A 19,360-nucleotide genomic window follows, 5' to 3' on the forward strand; every position below is an offset into this window, starting at 1 on the left:
GAAAATTGGGCCATAAGAATTTAGGGCTTTATAAACACCTTGAATTGGGCCTGAAAACAAACCAGCAGCCAGTGCTGCTGTGTGAGAACAGCGGTTGTATGAGCTCTAAGGTTAACGCCAGCCCATAATCTGCCCGCTGCATTTTGGGCCAGTTGCCATTTCTGCATTGTCTTCAAGGGCAGCACCACGCAGTGTATACTGCATCCCAGTCGTCTGGAAGAGGCCTAAGATGACCTATGTCTGACCACCATTTGTCTTCTTCACTAATAGCTTTCTCTTTTTGGTCCGTCCCCCCGAAACAGCATATTGAAACCCGGAAGCACATGGATGCGGATCATATCATAGAGTGGAAGGCCCCAGAGGTGCGTTCCTAATTTATTGGCTTCGTCCATACGTCTGATTCTGCCCCAGATTCCCCAGATTTTCCTCTTACGCATAACCAGCTGCCTCTTTACCCTCGGCCTGCTCACCTGCTTGTATCTTGGCCCCCACAGGTCATTACAAAGTACATGGCCGGGGGAAGATGTGGTTTCGACCGGGAAGGCTGTCCCATCTGGTACGAGATCATTGGACCTCTCGACGCCAAAGGGATCCTCTTCTCGGCTTCGAAACAAGATTTGCTTAAAAAAAAGTTCCAGGACTGTGAGATTTTACGGCAGCTGTGTGTGGAGCAGAGTGAGAAGGTAAGACCTGGGTACCCAGCCTAGAATGCCTGATTTCATGTCTGCCACATTCATGTCATACAGGCAACAACCAATTTTACATGTGTCCGATTGATGCGTGACTGCGCATGCGCATCCAATATTTATCCAATGAAAATAGGGACATCCAATTTAATTATTTTTATCTTATTTTATTTTATAAATTTAATTTAATTTAATATAATTATTATTCATACATACATACCACCCTGCCCATCTGACTGGGTTGGCCCAGCCACTCTGGCCTGCTTCCAACATATATAAAAACATAATAAAATATTAAACATGTTTGCTATTACAGGGCTGCCTTCAGATGTCTTCTAAAGGTCGTATCCTTATCTCCTTGGCTCAGGGGTTGCATAACTCCGTACCCTCCAACATTTCTCCAATGAAAATAGGGACGTCCTAAGGAAAAAAGAGACATTCCGGGATCAAATCAGAAACTGGAACTCCGGCTTCTGTAAATCCGGGTCTGTCCCTGGGAAATAGGGACGCTTGGAGGGTGCGCATGCGTGCACCACAGTGACCCGGAAGTGGCTGAAAAAGGGGTCGTAACAGGACAGGGCAAAATGGGCTTATGCATGCACCACCGTTGCACATGATGTCCTGGAACACAACCCCCACGCAAATTGGAGATTGCCTGCACTTTTAAAGCACCACAACGTGACTTTAAAACAGCCATGTTTTTTTCTTCCCCTTCCCCTTACAAAGCTACAATTCCCAGAAGCGTTTGGCAAGCTTTCCCTCTCCGTGGGGAACTCCAGGAATGGTAGCTCTGTGAGGAGGAAAATTGGGGTCTCTCCTAACAACTTTCAGCACCCTTAACAAACCACAGCTCTTTAAGCGCATTTAACAAACCACAGTTCTGGCAGGCTTGTCTTAACATTCTTAAGAGCTCTCCTTTAAAATGTAGTCTTCTGCATGTAGTCGCCTGTTACATTTGCTATGAATTTTCTGTGCGGAATTCTTCAGCGCAGTCACCTACCAACATTCTGGCCATGGGATGGCGGGGTATCCAATCTCAACTGCTAAATTTAAAGAACAGTCACCGTCCTGCCACCCAGATGTTATTGGACTGTAATTTCACCCTAGCCAGGACAGTTTTAAGACATTGTCCAAAATGGATTCCCGATTACAAGGGGTTCGGTCCCTTCCGACTCTACAGTTCTATGATTCTGAAATATACTCAGAGTCGAGAGTGGATTTCATGCTGTTTATTCAGCTCATAGTGGTGAGGAGGAATGGAAGTTCCCCCAGAATGTCAGCTTTATATACATTATTTACACAATGGGCCCCACGGGATTGGCTAATTCCGGGATTCACTTGTAGGCCAATCAGGTTGCGGATTCACTTCCACCTGGAGCTGGATTGGGTGGCTCCTGTGGACCAATCAGACTGCTGCATTCTGAATCCTATTGTTCTAGGACCAATCAGACTGCTGCATTCTGAATCCTATTCAACTCAGTACATAACAGATTCTATGATTACCGTATTTTTCGCCCTATAGGACGCACTTTTTCCCCTCCAAAAATGAAGGGGAAATCTGGGTGCGTCCTATGGGGTGAATGCAGGCTTTCGCTGAAGCTTGGAGAGCGAGAGGGGTCGGTGCGCACTGACCCCTCTCGCTCTCCAGGCTTCAGGAAGACATCCACAGCCTAGGCAGCCCTGCAGGAGTTCCTGCAGGGCTGTCTAGGCTGCGGATAGCAGCCTGTTCTACGGAGCGCCGGCCGCACTGAAAGCAGAGCGCCCGGTGCTTTGGGAACACATCCGCAGCCTAGGCAGCCCTGCGGGAGTTCCCCGCAGGGCTCCCCACGCTGTGGATAGCAGACTGCCGCCTGGCGCGATAGGCGCCCTGAAGCAGAGCGCCCCTCGCGCCGGGCAGACATCCGCAGCGTGGGGAGCCCTGCAGGAGTTCCCCGCAGGGCTCCCCACACTGCGGATAGCAGCCTGCTGCCCGGTGGGCAGGGCGCACTGAAGCAGAGCGTCCCGCGCACCGGGCAGGCATCGGCCAGCCCCACAAGCTCGGGGGACAGCAGGGAGGCGCAGCGGCGCCATCCCGCTGTTCCTCGACCTGGTTCAGTTTCCCCGACCTGGTTTTGGGGGGGAAATAAAGGAATTTCCCCCCCTTGATTTCCCCCCCCCCAAAAAAAAACTAGGTGCGTCCTATGGGACGAAAAATACGGTACATCTGGAGGACACCAATGTGGCAAAAGATAGGGGGAGGAATGGTTTTAGATGTTTTTGTCTAAACCATTTTTGTCTTCTCTCTCTCTCTCTTTAAAGCTGGGGAGGAGAATTGAAACAGTCATGATGATTTACGATTTTGAAGGGCTGGGCCTGAAGCATCTCTGGAAGCCAGCTGTGGATGCTTATTCTGAGGTGAGAATGGCAGGGAACCCACCCCATTGCGTCTCTGAATGATTGTATCTGCTGTCTGGGGTGCAGTTTTATTCCTGTACCTTGTCCCAATAATTCCCTCCCCACAGAATTGTTTGTGGCACCTTCAGTATGTCATATGCTAGAGACACATCTCTCCCCCACCCCCTGAATACCGTATTTTTTGCTATATAAGACTCACTTTTTCCCTCTTAAAACGTAAGGGGAAATGTGTGTGCGTCTTATGGAGCGAATGCAGGCTGTGCAGCTATCCCAGAAGCCAGAACAGCAAGAGGGATTGCTGCTTTCACTGCGCAGCGATCCCTCTTGCTGTTCTGGCTTCTGAGATTCAGAATATATATATTTTTTCTTGTTTTCCTCCTCCAAAAACTAGGTGCGTCTTGTGGTCTTGTGCGTCTTATAGAGCGAAAAATGCGGTATATTTATTTGATTTTCCATTTTAAAATTTACATTCATCACACATCGTATTACAGTCATACCTCAGGATAAATACGCTTCAGGTTGAGCGCATTTGGGTTGCGGTCCGCAGCGACCCGGAAGTAACGCAGATTACTCGGAAGTAAAGCGAGATGAGAGCCACAACCCCAGAGTCGTCTGCGACTGGACTTAACTGTCAGGGGTCCTTTACCTTTACCTTTAAGGTAAAGGTAAAGGTACCCCTGCCCGTACGGGCCAGTCTTGCCAGACTCTAGGGTTGTGCGCTCATCTCACTCTATAGGCCGGGAGCCAGCGCTGTCCGCAGACACTTCTGGGTCACGTGGCCAGCGTGACAAGCTGCATCTGGCGAGCCAGCGCAGCACACGGAACGCCATTTACCTTCCCGCTAGTAAGCGGTCCCTATTTATCTACTTGCACCCGGGGGTGCTTTTGAACTGCTAGGTTGGCAGGCGCTGGGACTGAATGACGGGAGCGCACCCCGCCGCGGGGATTTGAACCGCCGACCATGCGATCGGCAAGTCCTAGGCACTGAGGTTTTACCCACAGCGCCACCCGCGCCCCTTTACCTTTAAATGTTACTGAATCTAGATACATTAATTGCTTGGCATATAAAGCACCTCTGAAATGTTTTCCTGACTCATTTCCCCCCCCTACCCTTTCAGCTTCTTGCCATGTTTGAAGAAAACTATCCTGAGTCCCTTAAACAAGTCTACGTTATAAAAGGTGAGCTTTGGAAGCAAAACTTGGGGTGGAAAAACCCTTTAAAGCCTGAGGACGTCATGGGAAATATCTGGGGACCACATGCCACTCAGTCAAGTTCTTTGTCCCTGTTACAGCCCCCAGGCTGTTCCCCGTGGCTTACAACCTGGTGAAGCACTTTCTGAGCGAAGATACTCGCAAGAAGATTGTGGTCCTAGGAGGTGAGTAGGATCTGCCTTTGCTGGTTCCAACATTTCTAGGAAACGGGAAACATAACAGAGGTAGAGCCAAGTACTTTCCCTCCCCAAAAAAGACCAAACTGCCCCCCTCCCACTATAAAATGTGGCAAGCAAAGCAAATACAGTGGTGCCCCGCAAGACGAAGGCCTCGCAAGACGGAAAACCCGCTAGACGAAAGGGTTTTCCATTTTGGAGGCGCTTCGCAAAACGAATTTCCCTATGGGCTTGCTTTGCAAGACGAAAATGTCTTGCGAGTTCCTGCGGGGGTTTTTCCCTCCCCCCCCCTTTCCCTAAGCCCTAAGCCGCTTATCAGCTGATCCGCTAAAAGCCGCTAAACCGCTAATAGCGCTAATCCGCTAAGCTGTCAATGGGCTTGCTTCGCAAGACGAAAAAACCGCTATACGAAGAGCCTCACGGAACGGATTAATTTCGTCTTGCGAGGCACCACTGTACAAGTGTGTTAAGCCCTTGCTGTTTGGACTCTGCGTTTAATACCTTGCTAGCTTTCTCCTTGGGTGCATATCACCCATTTTTTGCTGGTAGTGTACACAGCACATGGAAATCATAGGAACATAGGAAACTGCCTTCTACAGGCTTGGATCATTCAGCTTAGTATTGTCTGCACTGACTGGCAGCAGCTCTCCAGGGTTTCAGGCAGGAAGTCTCTCCCAGCCCGAGCTGGAGATGCTGCCTTTGGGGATTGAAGCTGGGACCTTCTGCATGCAAGACAGATGGTCTGCCACTGAGTCATGAGACCTTCCCCTACAACAGCTATAAAGGTGAAGGGACCCCTGACCGTTAGGTCCAGTCGCGGACGACTCTGGGGTTGCGGTGCTCATCTCGCTTTATTGGCTGAGGGAGCCGGCATACAGCTTCCGGGTCATGTGGCCAGCATGACTAAGCCGCTTTTGGCGAACCAGAGCAGCACACGGAAATGCCATTTACCTTCCCGCCAGAGTGGTACCTAATTATCTACTTACACTTTGACGTGCTTTTGAACTGCTAGGTGGGCAGGAGCAGGGACCGAACAACGGGAGCTCACCCCGTGGCGGGATTTGAACCGCCGATCTTCCGATCGACAAGCCCTAGGTTCAGTGGTTTAGACCACAGCACCACCTGCGTCCCACAACAGCTATATGAAGAAGCTAAATTGGGATCTGCCAGTTGATCTTTAGATGGCTTGAAGGCCATTGACAAAGATTCTCAGACTGAAGGTGTTCCCAATTAAGGATTCCACCCACTTCCTCCCTTGTCACTTGCAACCTGGTCTCGCAACCACCTTGCTTTTTGTGTTGCCACCTTATCTGCTCTACGTGACCTTGGACTGATAGGCTGGACACCTTCCAGCGAGAGACAGTCTGTTAGCTCTCTCTCTTCTGGTTCTTCTTCACTTTGCTGTTCACCCCCCAGTTCTTCCCAACTTTTGTCTTCAAAACTATGCCCCTCTGCAAACCGCTGTTCCAAATCTATACTGCTCCACTGCTCCTGGGCAGGAGCAGTGGGAGGGGGAGGCTCCCACCATTCTTCATCAGAGCAGTACACCTCAGCTTGGTCTCTGAGAATTATATTGTTGAAACAGATCAAGTGGGAGACTAGAAATGGATTTGTGCGCACCCAGCTCTACTGCTCAAAAGTAAAACTCCTGTGCTTGGAGTCTTCTAAATCGGAGTGTTGTTTGCTCCTGGCTCCTATTCGCAGATCTGGGGAATTCTACTCTAGTAAAGCAAAGCAAAGTTGATCCCGAAAGCCTGATGTTTGCCCAGTGCTTACCCATGTGAGCCAAGCTTATTCTGTATTTGTTTGGGAATTTGGTTCCTCTGAATTTCAGCCAAGGCTCTGTGTCTGTCTGGAAGTATACATGACGTCTCTTCTTAGAAACAGTTGCTTGCTCTGTAAATCACCACCCTGAAGTCCACAGCTGGGAGGAAAAGGTTCCTCCTCCTTTCTCTGGGACCTATCCTTCCTCTGTATGGCTGAAGGGAAATTTAAAGCAGATTGCCTAAGGCTCCTCCTGCCGCTGCCTGGCTAGGTATGTCTTTTTCCAAGTCCCTTGTTTTTACCCTGCAGCAGACATCATAAGGCTTCCCTGTATTCTGGGCAGCAGAAATGAATGAATGAATGAATCCATTCAGAAAATCTGCCCTTAGCTGTTTAAAACTCCACTCCACAGTCATATATGGGAGCAGAGCTGTTAGCCACAGGAAGACAGAGCAATTATTCCACTCGCCCACCACCTGCCTCATATTTTTTTTGCTGAACATCTAGCTTTCTCTTTAAAAGTAAATTTGCCATATCCCTATCTTCTTTTAACTTTTGGCAATGTAAAACAGCAAATGCACACAAGCAGCGTCCCTGCCCCGGTTGCACAGCGATCTTCCACGGTTCTGGCCCATCACTGCAAAGGTACAGGGATGGCTGGGAGCTGTGGTTCAAAAACATCTGGATGACACCAGCTTGGGGAAAGGCTTGGTGTACGCCTCTTTATTTATTTAGAGACATTTGCGGCCTGCTCTTCAGCCAAAGGGGGGGGGGAGCTCTTGGAGTGGCTCACATCCAATCACTTAGAACAAGACAGTCTCCGCCCACGACACACAAGGGAAAAGGGATGGGGAGGGAAGAGGAAAAAAGCAAACTCAGGCCACCAATTCTTAAACAGTTGTTTGTATAGCGGCCAGCTTGTATTTTATGTTGTGAACCACTCTGTGATCTTTGGATGAAGGGCAGAATATAAATTTAATAAATAAAAATAAAAATAATAGAAACAGTTTCTGGGTAGGAGGTACCTGATGGAGCAGGTGTTTTGGCAGAGCTAGTTAAGAGAGAGGAGGGCTGATATACAGTGGTACCTCGGGTTAAGTACTTAATTCGTTCCGGAGGTCCGTACTTAACCTGAAACTGTTCTTAACCTGAAGCACCACTTTAGCTAATGGGGCCTCCTCCTGCTGCTGCACCGCCAGAGCACAATTTCTGTTCTCATCCTGAAGCAAAGTTCTTAACCTGAAGCACTATTTCTGGGTTAGCCGAGTCTGTAACCTGAAGCAAATGTAACCTGAAGCGTATGTAACCCGAGGTACCACTGTATTGTCAATACCGAATATAAAAACATGCACAGAGCATTATTGTTGTTTTGGAGGTGGGGATGGTTAGAAAGTATTTGGGGGAGGGAACTCTAGTATGTTACTATCCCCCTCAACCAACCAAGGCTGAAATCACACAGCAGTTCTCATCTTATATTTGAGCTTTCTCACCACATAAAAGCCATTTGCGAAAAAAATCAATGGAGTACAGAGCATCTTTAGTGCTTGTTTCTGCATTATCTGATTCCAGGGGGAAATCTTATTAGCAGACCCCTTAAGCCAGAAAATCATGGGAGGAAACTGATGACATTTGGGGCAGTTCTTTCCTGCCATTTTGGGGGGGCTCACAGGGGAACTGAAGCCCATTTGTGTGTGAAAAGGGTCAGGGTAGTGGTGGTGACATTCACCACTGTGTCACATGACTCCCGCAAGTGTGATTGAACAACGTGCCGGTATATTATTTTAAAAGCCACAGTTACCAACAGCTACTACAGTGCAAAAGGAACATTAGAAAGCCATACCAAAGCAGCCATGTTAGAATTAGGAAAGCTAAAAGTATCTAATGAGCAGAGTTCGAATGGCTGTTTTTTAAATATATGACTTGATTTTTTTTTTCTTATAAAACTGTTGAATATTTCTGTTTTTATAAAGCTCTATAAAGGGAATCTTTGTATGCATTACTACTTAATATTTTGTGTACATTTGTTCTTTCAGACTATGATGCTTTGTAGTTGTTGTTTTTTTGCTTTTTTGTTATATTTGCTTCTTTTGTTTTTTGGTCAATTATTAAAATAAAAAAACTAACTAACGCAGTATTCCCCAGATGCACCCCAAATCTTGCCAAGGCTTTGTGTTAAGATGCTGGCTAGGATACGACACAGACAGCTAGCGGCTTATACAAAATCTGGCAGATTGGAGGAGGGGGAAATATTGGGGGGTTTTGGACTGTGGACTCCAGGGACCTTTGCTTACCTGGTTAGCGAGACTAATGTTTGCCCTCAGAGGCCTACCTGGGCCAGCGACCGAGGAATGTTCCCTGAAAAGTGGCCGCAAGGTTGCTGACCTGTTCAGCCGCTGCGTTCTCAACAGCAGGGTGCAGGAAGGATGAGAGAGAAATGGGCTGGCTCAAGGAATCATAAAATTGGAGAGTTGAATGGGACACCAAGGTTCATCTAGTCCAACCCCCCGTAATGCAGGAATGACAGCTGACGAATACCTGACAGATGGCCTTCCAGCCTCTATTTAAAAACCTCCAGTGAGGGAAAGCCCACCACTTTCTGAGGTAGTCCATTCCACTGTTGAAAGGCTCTTACCACCAGAAAGTTCTTACTGATGCTGTTGGAATCTCCTTTCTTGTACAGTGGTACCTCTGGATACATACTTAATTCGTTCCGGAGGTCCGTTCTTAACCTGAAACTGTTCTTAACCTAAAGCACCACTTTAGCTAATGGGGCCTCCCGCTGCCACATGATTTCTGTTCTCATCCTGAAGCAAAGTTCTTAACCTGAGGTACTATTTCTGGGTTAGCGGAGTCTGTAACCTGAAGAGTATGTAACCTGAAGCGTATGTAACCCGAGGTACTACTGTAATTTAAATCCATCACTTCTGGCCCTAACCTCTGGAGCAGCAGAAAACAAGCTTGCTCCATTTCCCACATGACAGCCCTTCAGATATTTGAAGAGTAAATGTCAGCTCTGGAGAATATTGACCTTTGCTGGTTAATCTCCAGCTTTTTCATAATCCCCTTAGACCAGGGGTCAGCAATCTAAGGCCCACGATGCTGGCCTGCTTCCTGTGGCCAATGGGAAGCTGTGCATGCCTCCTCCGCGCCGGAAGGAGCACCAGAAATAGTGTTTGTGCATGTTTCTGTGGAACCGTGAACCGCCCCAAGCCACAAAAACTTTGCTGACCCCTGCCTTAGACAAATTGCTTGCCTGTTGTATAGAGTCGGTTGGAAATCAATTTCTATCCAATAAATGAACCCTCTCGCTTTTCTCCCAGCTAACTGGAAGGAGGTTTTGCAAAAGCACATCGACCCCTCACAGATCCCCAAGGAATATGGGGGAACCCTCACGGACCCAGATGGAGACCCCAAATGCAAGACTATGGTATGGACACTCATCAGGTAGCACTCGGGGGTCCTTAGCCCTCGGGCAGGGTGGGGTGGGGTGGGGCGGGGGTCTATCCCCAGCAGCTAGGGAGGTTTGGTAGCCTAAATTTGGAGGAGGCAGAAAATTTGGAGGAGTCTGGGTAGGGGAATGAGACACAAGATTGCAAGGCAGGAAGGAGGTGGAAAGAGCTGGACCCAGGCAGCCATGCAGAGGGGATACTGACTCTGCCTCCTTCTGGTTTCCAGGACTTGTGGCCCACCTTTAAATTCTCAAAAGCACGTTACTGCTTTGCACACACTTGCTAGAGAACTTTTCTAGGCCGTACCTCTTGTACTAAGACAGACCACTAGAAAGCTAACAATTCAGAGCCAATTACTTTGGCTCCGAGTAGAAATGGCTTTTACAGAATTAAGACTTGGGCCACATTCACACCCTATGTTGAAAGCATCACGACACCACTTCCATGGCTTCCCCCAAGAATTCTGGGAGCTGTAGTTTGTTCAGGATACCGAGAGTATCCTGAGCATAGCTGTCAACTTTCCCCCTTTCTTGCGAGGAATCCTATTCGGAATAAGGGAATTTCCCTTAAAAAAGGGAAAACGTTGACAGCTATTGTTAAATTGTGGGTTGACATAGCAGACGACACAGCGATTTCTCCAAAGCAGCTCTTTATTTTGTAAGCTGGAATAGAACTGACTGCAAACAGCTCAGCCGGCCTGCTTTTATAGGCAGCCAGCTGTCAACATTGTAGCAGCAACAACCCAGTTTCCCGCCTAAAATAACTGACGTGGACCTGAGTGAAAACTATCTACAGACCTGAGTGAAAACTATATACAGTATCCCCCTGCTGACCCAGGGTGAAACTTCACTACATAACAGCTATGATCCTGAGGAGACCCCTATTCCCCACCCAGAGCTACAATTCCCAGAGTGGCTTAACAATCAATCCCTCTTCCCGGGGGGGGGGGGGAGCAATGGTGGTGGGTGCCCATTTGGACCGATAGGGCGGAAGCCCAGGAGGTGAACAGTAGGTGGCGCCAGAGCCACTGGCAGGTGGAGCAAACTGACAGTAGATTTGTCCCCATCTTTCTCTTCCTTGTTGAGTTCTACCAGCGCAGCACTAAAGAAGAAGAAGAAGCCAATATTCAGGGCACCCACTTAAGGCATGCAGGTGGAGGCTGGCTGAGGTCAGGCTGAGGGGCAGTGCCCCATTTGCCCTAATGGAGCTGCCATAAAGGGATGTTGGGAGTTGCAGGGCACCTGCATGGGCTACTCCTGGAGCATAGGCCAGGTCTAGGGCTATGGCTGTCTAGACCCAAAAAGGCCTCAGACTTTCTTTCAGGCCGCAGAGGGGGAGGCTTCTAGATGCAAGATCAATGCCTGGCAGACATCACGACCTGCCCCGCAACCAGGCTCATATTGATATAGGGGGAAGCAGCTATTTCAGTCTCTGAGCTCGATGCATCGGAATAGGGAGTGTAGAGGACAACAGCAGGGAAGGAGCGTTGAGCAGGTATTGTCTCAGTCTCCTCACCGATGTGGTCTTGTGCGCAGCTTAACTATGGTGGAGAAGTCCCCAAGAAGTACTACGTACGGGACCAGCTGAAGCAGCAGTATGAGCATTCGGTGATGGTGAATCGGGGCTCCTCGCAGCAGCTGGAATATGAGATCCTCTTCCCGGGCTGTGTCCTGAGGTAAGCCGAGGCAGGAGCAAACCGTGGGCTGAGGAAAGTGGAATTCTGGCAGTGCACCTATTTTAATATTTTCCTGGCCCACCTTCCAAGGAGCTCAGGGTGATGTGCGGTTCTCTCATCCCATTTCACCCACAGGACAATGCTGCCAGGTAGGTTAGGTCCAGAGTGAGTGACTGTGGCCTAAGGTCACCTGGTGGGTTTCTTGGCTGGGTGGGGATGTGATCTCTGGCCTTCCAGGGCCTAACTGAACGCTCTGGCCACTCCACCACCTGAACTATAACTCCCATCATCCCTGGCCGTTGGCCACGCCGGCTGGGGCCGATGGGAGTTGGAGTTCAGCAGTTTAGGGCAAGGGGGTGGGTGGGCACACACTCCAGTCCAGCAGTCTAACCCAGCCATCACCTCCCCAAACGAGAACTGGCATTAAACAGGCTATTTCATCATTAAAACCATTATTGTTCAGCGGTAAGCTTTTAATAAAAGATGCAAGGGACCTTTGCTGGACAATACAGTGGTACCTCGGGTTAAGTACTTAATTCTTTCCGGAGGTCCGTTCTTAACCTGAAACTGTTCTTAACCTGAAGCACCACTTTAGCTAATGGGGCCTCCCACTGCCACTGCGCGATTTCTGTTCTCATCCTGAAGCAAAGTTCTTAACCTGAGGTACTATTTCTGGGTTAGCGGAGTCTGTAACCTGAAGCGTATGTAACCTGAAGCGTATGTAACCTGAGGTACCACTGTACGCACTCTGCACAAACATCATAGGAGGACTTTAGACATGGGGATGGGGGCATCACCAGGCAAAGTGGGGCACTTCAGAATGCGGAGGAATGAATGCTTCTCATAATTCCTAACCGTCCTTCACTTCTCCCCACTCCACTCTGATATCCCTGCTTATAGGTGGCAGTTCATGTCAGACGGGGCTGATATAGGATTTGGTGTCTACCTGAAGACCAAAGTTGGGGCGCGCCAGCACGCCAGCGAAATGGAGGAAGTGCATCCCAACCAGCGCTACAACGCACACATGGTGCCTGAAGACGGCTCGATCACCTGTGCGGATCCAGGGATCTGTAAGTGGTACCCAGATCTCTCACTTTCCTTTTTTAAAAAAAATAATTTTTAATTAAAATTTTAAAGGTTACAAAAAGAAAAAGAAGAAAAAAGGCAATCAAAAAAGAAAAAGAAAAAACAATACATATCCTCAAAAAACAGAAAAAAGAGAAAAGAAATACATAAAAAAAACAAGCCAAACCTTTAACTCACTTATTTACATTCACTTATTTCCTTGACTTCCTCACGCCTCCCATTTTTGTATTCCAATTCAGTTAAATATTCCAGCAAATCCTTCAGATCTCTCACTTTCCAGTCCCGCCCCCCCCCCCCCCCATCCAGTCTTCCCTGAATGGACTTGAGTTCATCTGCAGGAATGAACTTTATTTTGCATAGAATTTCATGGGGAATTCCGACCTGCCCCCCTGCATGTATCATGCGCTGTAATAACACTCTTATGCAGTATAGCCCCCCAGTGTATCATTTCTGAACAGCATGTACTTACATAGAATTGTAGAGTCGGAAGGGACCTCGTGGGTCATCTAGTCCAACGCCCTACAATGCAGGAATCAGATAATACTATACATAATATATTAAAGTGGTACCTTGGTTCTCAAGCTTAATCTGTTCTGGGAGTCCGTTCGACTCCTGAAACCGTTCGAAAACCAAGGCGCGGCTTCCGATTGGCTGCAGGAGCTTCCAGCAGCCAATCGGAAGCTGCGGAAGCCATATCGGACGTTTGGCTTCCAAAAAACGTTCGCAAACTGGAACACTCACTTCCAGGTTTGTGGCGTTTGGGAGCCGATTTGTTCGGGAGCCAAGCCATTGATAGATAGATAGATAGATAGATAGATAGATAGATAGTACAGTCATACCTCGGGTTACAAACGCTTCAGATTACAGACTCCGCTAACCCAGAAATAATACCTCGGGTTAAGAACTTTGCTTCAGGATGAGAACAGAAATCATGCTCCAGCGGCTTGGCAGCAGTGGGAAGCCCCATTAGCTAAAGTGGTGTCTCAGGTTAAGAACAGTTTCAGGTTAAGAATGGACCTCCGGAACGAATTAAGTACGTAACCAGAGGTACAATTCTGGAAGTTCGTTCGACTTCCAAAACATTCAGAAACCAAAGTGTGGCTTCCTGCAGCCATCGGACATTGCAGAGAACGTTTGCAAACTGGAACACTCACTTCCGAGTTTGCGGCGTTTGGAGCCAAAACATCCGGGTACCAAGGCAAAACTGTACTTGCTTGGTGGCACTCTGGGCTCCCGGGAGTTTCGGAAAAGGGCAGTGGCAGCCCTGACATGACACTTGCTGTCCTTTTCCTCTGCCCACGCAGACGTCCTGAGGTTTGACAACACGTACAGCTACATCCATGCCAAGAAAATCAGTTACTCGGTCGAAGTGCTACTTCCGGACAAGAAAGTGGAAGAAGACTTCCAGAAGGTGGAGGAGCAGATAAAAGAGCTGAAGATTAACCACGCCTGATGGAGCTTTCTCACCCCTCCACCCTGCAACCCCCCCCCCCCACAAAGGCGGCAATCCTAAAAACGCTTCTTCCCCTTGGGAGGGGTGGGTTTATGGGGCAGAAGAGTGGAAGGAACATTCCCAAGGATGGTGGGGGAATTTAATTTGGGGCGGTTGGGGTGGATTATTTTTGCAGTTGGATACGGAGACCTACTGGTCTCTTCCAGTCCCTACTGTGGGATGTTACCCACCAGCAGTTTTTCTAGGGTAGTGGGGATTGATTTGGCAACACTAATGGGCAGAGGAGAGCTGCCTTCTGTCTCTCAAGCTCTGTAGCCCTGCCTCTGTGTTTACATGGCGCCTGAGACCCGGCGGGCCTTCCTTCCCGCGTGGGGCTGCATTTCCTCAAGGCTAATTGGTCACAGGCCACGGACCAGTGGTGGGCAGGGCTACCCCCCTTCTCCCCCCCCACTGCTTCTTTCTCTTCCTCTCCCCCCCCAACCCACCAGGCTGCTGGGACCACAATGGATCGCTCATGCCAGAAGTCTGAACTGGTTGTGTGCAGGTGGCTTCTGAAATTACGCTGAGGGCCGCCTGTGGCCCTCGGAGCAGAATTCCCCCACCCCTGCGGTAGGCATAGGGTTGAAAGATCAGGGGGACTTTTCGGGACTCCTTGCCAGATTGGACTGAGTACTCTCCAGATGCTTTGGACTACAACTCCCATCAGCCCTGACCCAACACGTCCACATTTCTCTACTACAGGATTTCCCAAACTTGGGTCTCCAGCTGGTTTTTTTGGACTACAACTCCCATCATCCCATGCCAACTGGACCAGCAGTCAGGGATGATGGGAATTGTAGTCCACAAAAAGACCCTGCTCTGGTGTGTCCTTTACCAAAATAACAAATCCCTTTCTGGCTGTTATAGAGTGAACCTGGGGCCCTCCAGATGTTGCTGGACTACAAATCCTATCATTCCTGACCATCGGCCGTGCTCCCAGATGGCGCTGGTGGGCATTGGGAATCCAATGGCATCTGCAGGGCCGCAGGTTAGCCACACCTGCTCTGTGGATGCGTTTAAACCTCCCTCCGCTTCCTCAAAAAGCCACCTCCCCTTACTGCCCATCACTGCCCTCTGCAGTGAATTCCACAAGCGCACAGAGCATGGTGCAAAGTCCGTCCTTTCAAGACCAGGCCTGCGTAGCCCGGGACCCATCCGTCGGAAGCGGCTGCCATCAGCCGTGTACTGGAAGGCGCTGCTTTTCTTCTCTCCTCGTTCTGGCTATTCCCAAGAACAGCAGGCACCTCTCAAACTCTGGCAAGGTTTCAGCAAAAATGTATTGGAGGGGGACAAGATGGGTTGGCTCTCTCCACGCAGTGCTTGCTTCTATTAATGGATTGCCTTAAATCCACCTGCCTCGTTTACGCTCCATGCACCTGCAACAGGTGTGCCAGACCTGCCTGCATGGCACTGGTCCTGAATGTCTGAAAAGCCTGCACATTTTTTAAAAAAGCAGTTTACAGGGTAGGTTCTCACCTCAGTTAGTTTTTTTGGGTGGTTGTGGGATCTTTGCTCAGCAAGGGGATTTCAAGTTGTACCTGCGACACATTTTCAAAGAGGGAGGGAAAAGCTTAGGAAGAGGCCACTTCTTCCCTGCCTATCTCTTTGCTTAGGAACTTCTCTGTCGAAATTCTTGAGTGTGTGGAAAACCGGAGACCCAAGGAAATATATTTTTCCCAATGGACACGTTCTGGCCAGAGTGTTCAGAAACATAGCACTTTTATTTTTCTCCCTCCCGCACCTCGATTTTAGTTTTTCAGTTACCTTGAAGATGAGAAATGTTAATAAACATCTGAGTTGGTATGCATGGCTACGTCTGTTCACGGTAGGGTTTCTCGGGGCGGGGGGGGGGGAGGGAATAAAAACAGGACATTGCAGAAAAGATTAAGAACGAGACAATCCCTGTTCCGCAAGCTTACCATGCACAAGTTGCATCACAAAAGGAAAGGGGGATGAGGAGGGATGAGGAAAACAAGCAAACTCAAGCACATGTTCAGCACTTGAGTCATTTGTTACAGTTGGGGTTGTGGGGTATAATAATAATAATAATAATAATAATAATAATAATAATAATATACTGTCCTATACTTGGAGGTCTCAGGGCAGTTCACAGAACAAAATCAAAATATAAAACCACAAAATATATCATCAATAGTATAGAACTTCCTGAGGAATCATTCCCTATGTAGCCTTATTTCTCTGGCCTAAGGAAGTTAATAGTTGCAAACCCTAAAAACAATACAATCAAAATGATAAAATGAAACATGAAGCTAAAATATAAACTGCTGGAGAGGCATTGTGAATTTTCTGCTCTAGGCCTTCCCTTAACTGGTGCTCTTTCGTTGTTCCTGGACCACAACTCCCATGATCTCTAACTCTTAGCCCCGTTGGCTGCTAGGGCTGATGGGAGATGGAGTCCAACATATGAAGGGCTACAAGGAAGGACTACAAAACTTCAGGCAATGGGGAAAGGTGTCTTTGTGGTTTTTAAGTGCTCTTACATTGGGGGGAGGGTGAACATGACAGGGCTCCTCTGAATCAATTGCAATGTGCTCAATTACTATTTGTGGCATGTATTTTCTTGAAAAAGAAAACAGAGGGTGGAATATTCAAAAGTGTACTCCTCTAAATGTAGAATAAAGTGGTACAGTCCAGAAAACTGCTACCCGGTTTATTTAAATAATTTTTATCCCACTCGTCAGCTGGAAGGAGGAAAGTCTCCCATCATGGCTTACAAATCACTGAAAAAAGGCATTTCTTACTTTCTGTCTTGCAATCTTAAACAAAAACATACATATATGGCACAAAAGGAAAAAAAATAAGTGGGGAGGGAAGAAAAAAATATGCAAGCTCAGGTATGAGTTATTGGTTACAAGTTCTGATCACCAGCTGCATTCTGCGATCTCATTTCCATGTTCTTGTTTAGGAAGAGAGAGAGGTGTATACAATAAATCCAGCTGAGTTGGGTGGCCGAAGTTGGGGTGAAGGATGGGGTTAAGGTAAAAGAAGAGTTTGGATTTGATATCCCCCCTTTCACTCCCTTTAAGGAGTCTCAAAGCGGCTAACATTCTCCTTTCCCTTCCTCCCCCACAACAAACACTCTGTGAGGTGAGTGGGGCTGAGAGACTTCAGAGAAGTGTGACTGGCCCAAGGTCACCCAGCAGTTGCATGTGGAGGAGCGGAGACTCGAACCCGGTTCCCCAGATTACGAGACTACTGCTCTTAACCACTACACCACACTGGGACCCCTGACCATTAGGTCCAGTCGTGACTGACTCTGAGGTTGAGGTGCTCATCTCACTTTATTGGCCAAGGGAGCCGATGTACAGCTTCCAGGTCATGTGACCAGCATGACCAAGCCGCTTCTGGTGAACCAGAGCAGCACATGGAAACACTGTTTACCTTCCCGCCGGAGCGGTACCTATTTATCTACTTGCACTTTGACGTGCTTTTGAACTGCTAGGTTGGCAGGAGCAGGGACCGAGCAACGGGAGCTCACCCCGTTGCTGACCTTCTGATCGGCAAGTCCTAGGCTCTGTGGTTTAACCCTCAGCGCCACCCGCGTCCCAAGTATGGGGTTAAGGAGAGACTAAAGACCTCTGTTCTAAGCAAATGGGATGGCTTCAATGCAACTGCTTGGTCTCCCAGATGGGAAGCTGAGCAGACGCTACTAAAAATCTGTTGTTTAAATTGGCTGACACTAACACTGGACTCAGAAATACCAGCCAGATAGAAACATAGCAGACCCACAGGGTGCAGAAACCGGTTGAGCAGCTTCACAGTTTGCTAACCAGACAATGCATTTTCCACCTGCGTTTTCGCTAGCCAGCTGCTTACCTGTCACTACCAATATATTTATAACTGGGAGTCAGATTTAGGGATCCCTGTATCCTTAGCACTTATATCTGCCCTCCCCCCCCCCCCGAAAATGCACTAAAACCATAACACATAAAACCAGGAAGCTCCTAACTCGTACAGTATGGGGAACAGTAGCCACATGTGTAGGGGAGGAGGGAGAAATGCAATTCAGTTCATGTTTTAAAGGTGTATCTACCAAATTTGCATTTTCCAGAATGGAAACACAGCCATTCTTTGAAATTTGCACTTCTCTGAATTTTGTAGTCAAGTAACTTGTGCAAAATATATATATACGGGTACAGTGTGTGCAAAATGCATCTCTTAGTGAAAATGCCATACAAATATGAAGGGGAGTGGATTTACAAAATTGTGTATATTAGGCAAAATTGCATACGAACAGGTATATATATAAAGTGGTAAAAGGCTCTAAAAGGCTGAGGAATTCTCATGAGGGCTGAAAATAAAAATGCAAATGGATGTGGAAATACGAGAACTCAGCTTAAGAAAATGAGGAAATAAGAGGAAGCAAAATAGATAATCGTCCCTAGTAATGAGCTTTCAGGAACTAGTGAGAGGCGTATTTGCAAATTACACAACAGGCAATTCAAAAACAAAACAAAAGCCCGTTGGGACTTATCATCCTCAGTATCTGCAGACACACACACATGCACACACACACACACACACACACACACGTGTGTGTGGGTGTGGATGTGGATGTATTGCACAAAGATCTGATAACATTTCTCTTAACAGCTGCTAAAGATTCCTAGAGGTTAGAAACAACTTCTAGGTTCTCATTACAAGGCTAGTACATGAGATGTGGAGGGACGCAGGTGGCGCTGTGGGTTAAAGCCTCAGCGCCTAGGGCTTGCCGATCGAAAGGTCGGCGGTTCGAATCCCTGCGGCGGGGTGCGCTCCCGCTGCTCGGTCCCAGCGCCTGCCAACCTAGCAGTTCGAAAGCACCTCCGGGTGCAAGTAGATAAATAGGGACCGCTTACCAGCGGGAAGGTAAACGGCGTTTCCGTGTGCGACTCTGGCTCGCCAGAGCAGCGATGTCACGCTGGCCACGTGACCCGGAAGTGTCTCCGGACAGCGCTGGCCCCTGGCCTCTTAAGTGAGATGGGCGCACAACCCCAGAGTCTGTCAAGACTGGCCTGTACGGGCAGGGGTACCTTTACCTTTACCTTTACATGAGATGTGGGAACAGTCTTGGCCAGCTTAAGGAAACATCGGCCACTCTCCCACCCAATGTTTTGTACTGGTTGTAGCTGATGGAAGCTGTAGTTCAAAACACCTGATTGGCTGTCAAAGGCTGGTTTGGAGAATTGCTTGAGCTGAGAAGTCAACGCTCGGATGATGACACAGCATGGCAAATTTTATAGAAAATGTGTTTTTCCCTGAATATGTGCTCCTCTTTCCGAAAAGGCAGAAGTACTACTCTGTATTGAAGATGGATTGTTTTTCCACTTTCTCCCTTATATACATAAAAATGTAAGTGGTCATCACGCTCAATGGCAGGCTGCCCGTGTGGTTTAACAGAGGGAGGCAGGCTCTCCATGCAGCAA

The 19,360-nt window shown here is 48.2% G+C and overlaps 1 protein-coding gene and 2 long non-coding RNA genes across 3 annotated transcripts in view; 2 read left to right on the plus strand and 1 right to left on the minus strand.

Moving 5' to 3' along the window:
* Positions 1-9,339, minus strand: part of LOC307205108 — a 64,726-nt gene extending 55,387 nt beyond the window's left edge. The window contains exon 1 of the long non-coding RNA XR_013833873.1: positions 9,168-9,339. This is a non-coding gene — a long non-coding RNA (uncharacterized lncRNA). The remainder of the gene's footprint in view (positions 1-9,167) is intronic.
* SEC14L2 (SEC14 like lipid binding 2) overlaps positions 1-15,737 on the plus strand; it is a 36,325-nt gene extending 20,588 nt beyond the window's left edge. The window contains exons 4-12 of the mRNA XM_079956946.1: positions 303-362; positions 495-683; positions 2,985-3,080; positions 4,199-4,259; positions 4,373-4,456; positions 9,553-9,659; positions 11,217-11,356; positions 12,257-12,426; positions 13,747-15,737. Coding sequence (XP_079813072.1) covers positions 303-362; positions 495-683; positions 2,985-3,080; positions 4,199-4,259; positions 4,373-4,456; positions 9,553-9,659; positions 11,217-11,356; positions 12,257-12,426; positions 13,747-13,895 — 1,056 coding nt within the window. The 3' untranslated portion in view covers positions 13,896-15,737. The remainder of the gene's footprint in view (positions 1-302; positions 363-494; positions 684-2,984; positions 3,081-4,198; positions 4,260-4,372; positions 4,457-9,552; positions 9,660-11,216; positions 11,357-12,256; positions 12,427-13,746) is intronic.
* LOC307205138 overlaps positions 1-19,360 on the plus strand; it is a 183,649-nt gene that overhangs the window by 74,442 nt on the left and 89,847 nt on the right. The gene's annotated exons all lie outside the window — the stretch shown is intronic.

The sequence above is a fragment of the Podarcis cretensis genome, assembly GCF_951804945.1.
Source record: "Podarcis cretensis genome assembly, chromosome: 16".
Taxonomy (NCBI): domain Eukaryota; kingdom Metazoa; phylum Chordata; class Lepidosauria; order Squamata; family Lacertidae; genus Podarcis; species Podarcis cretensis.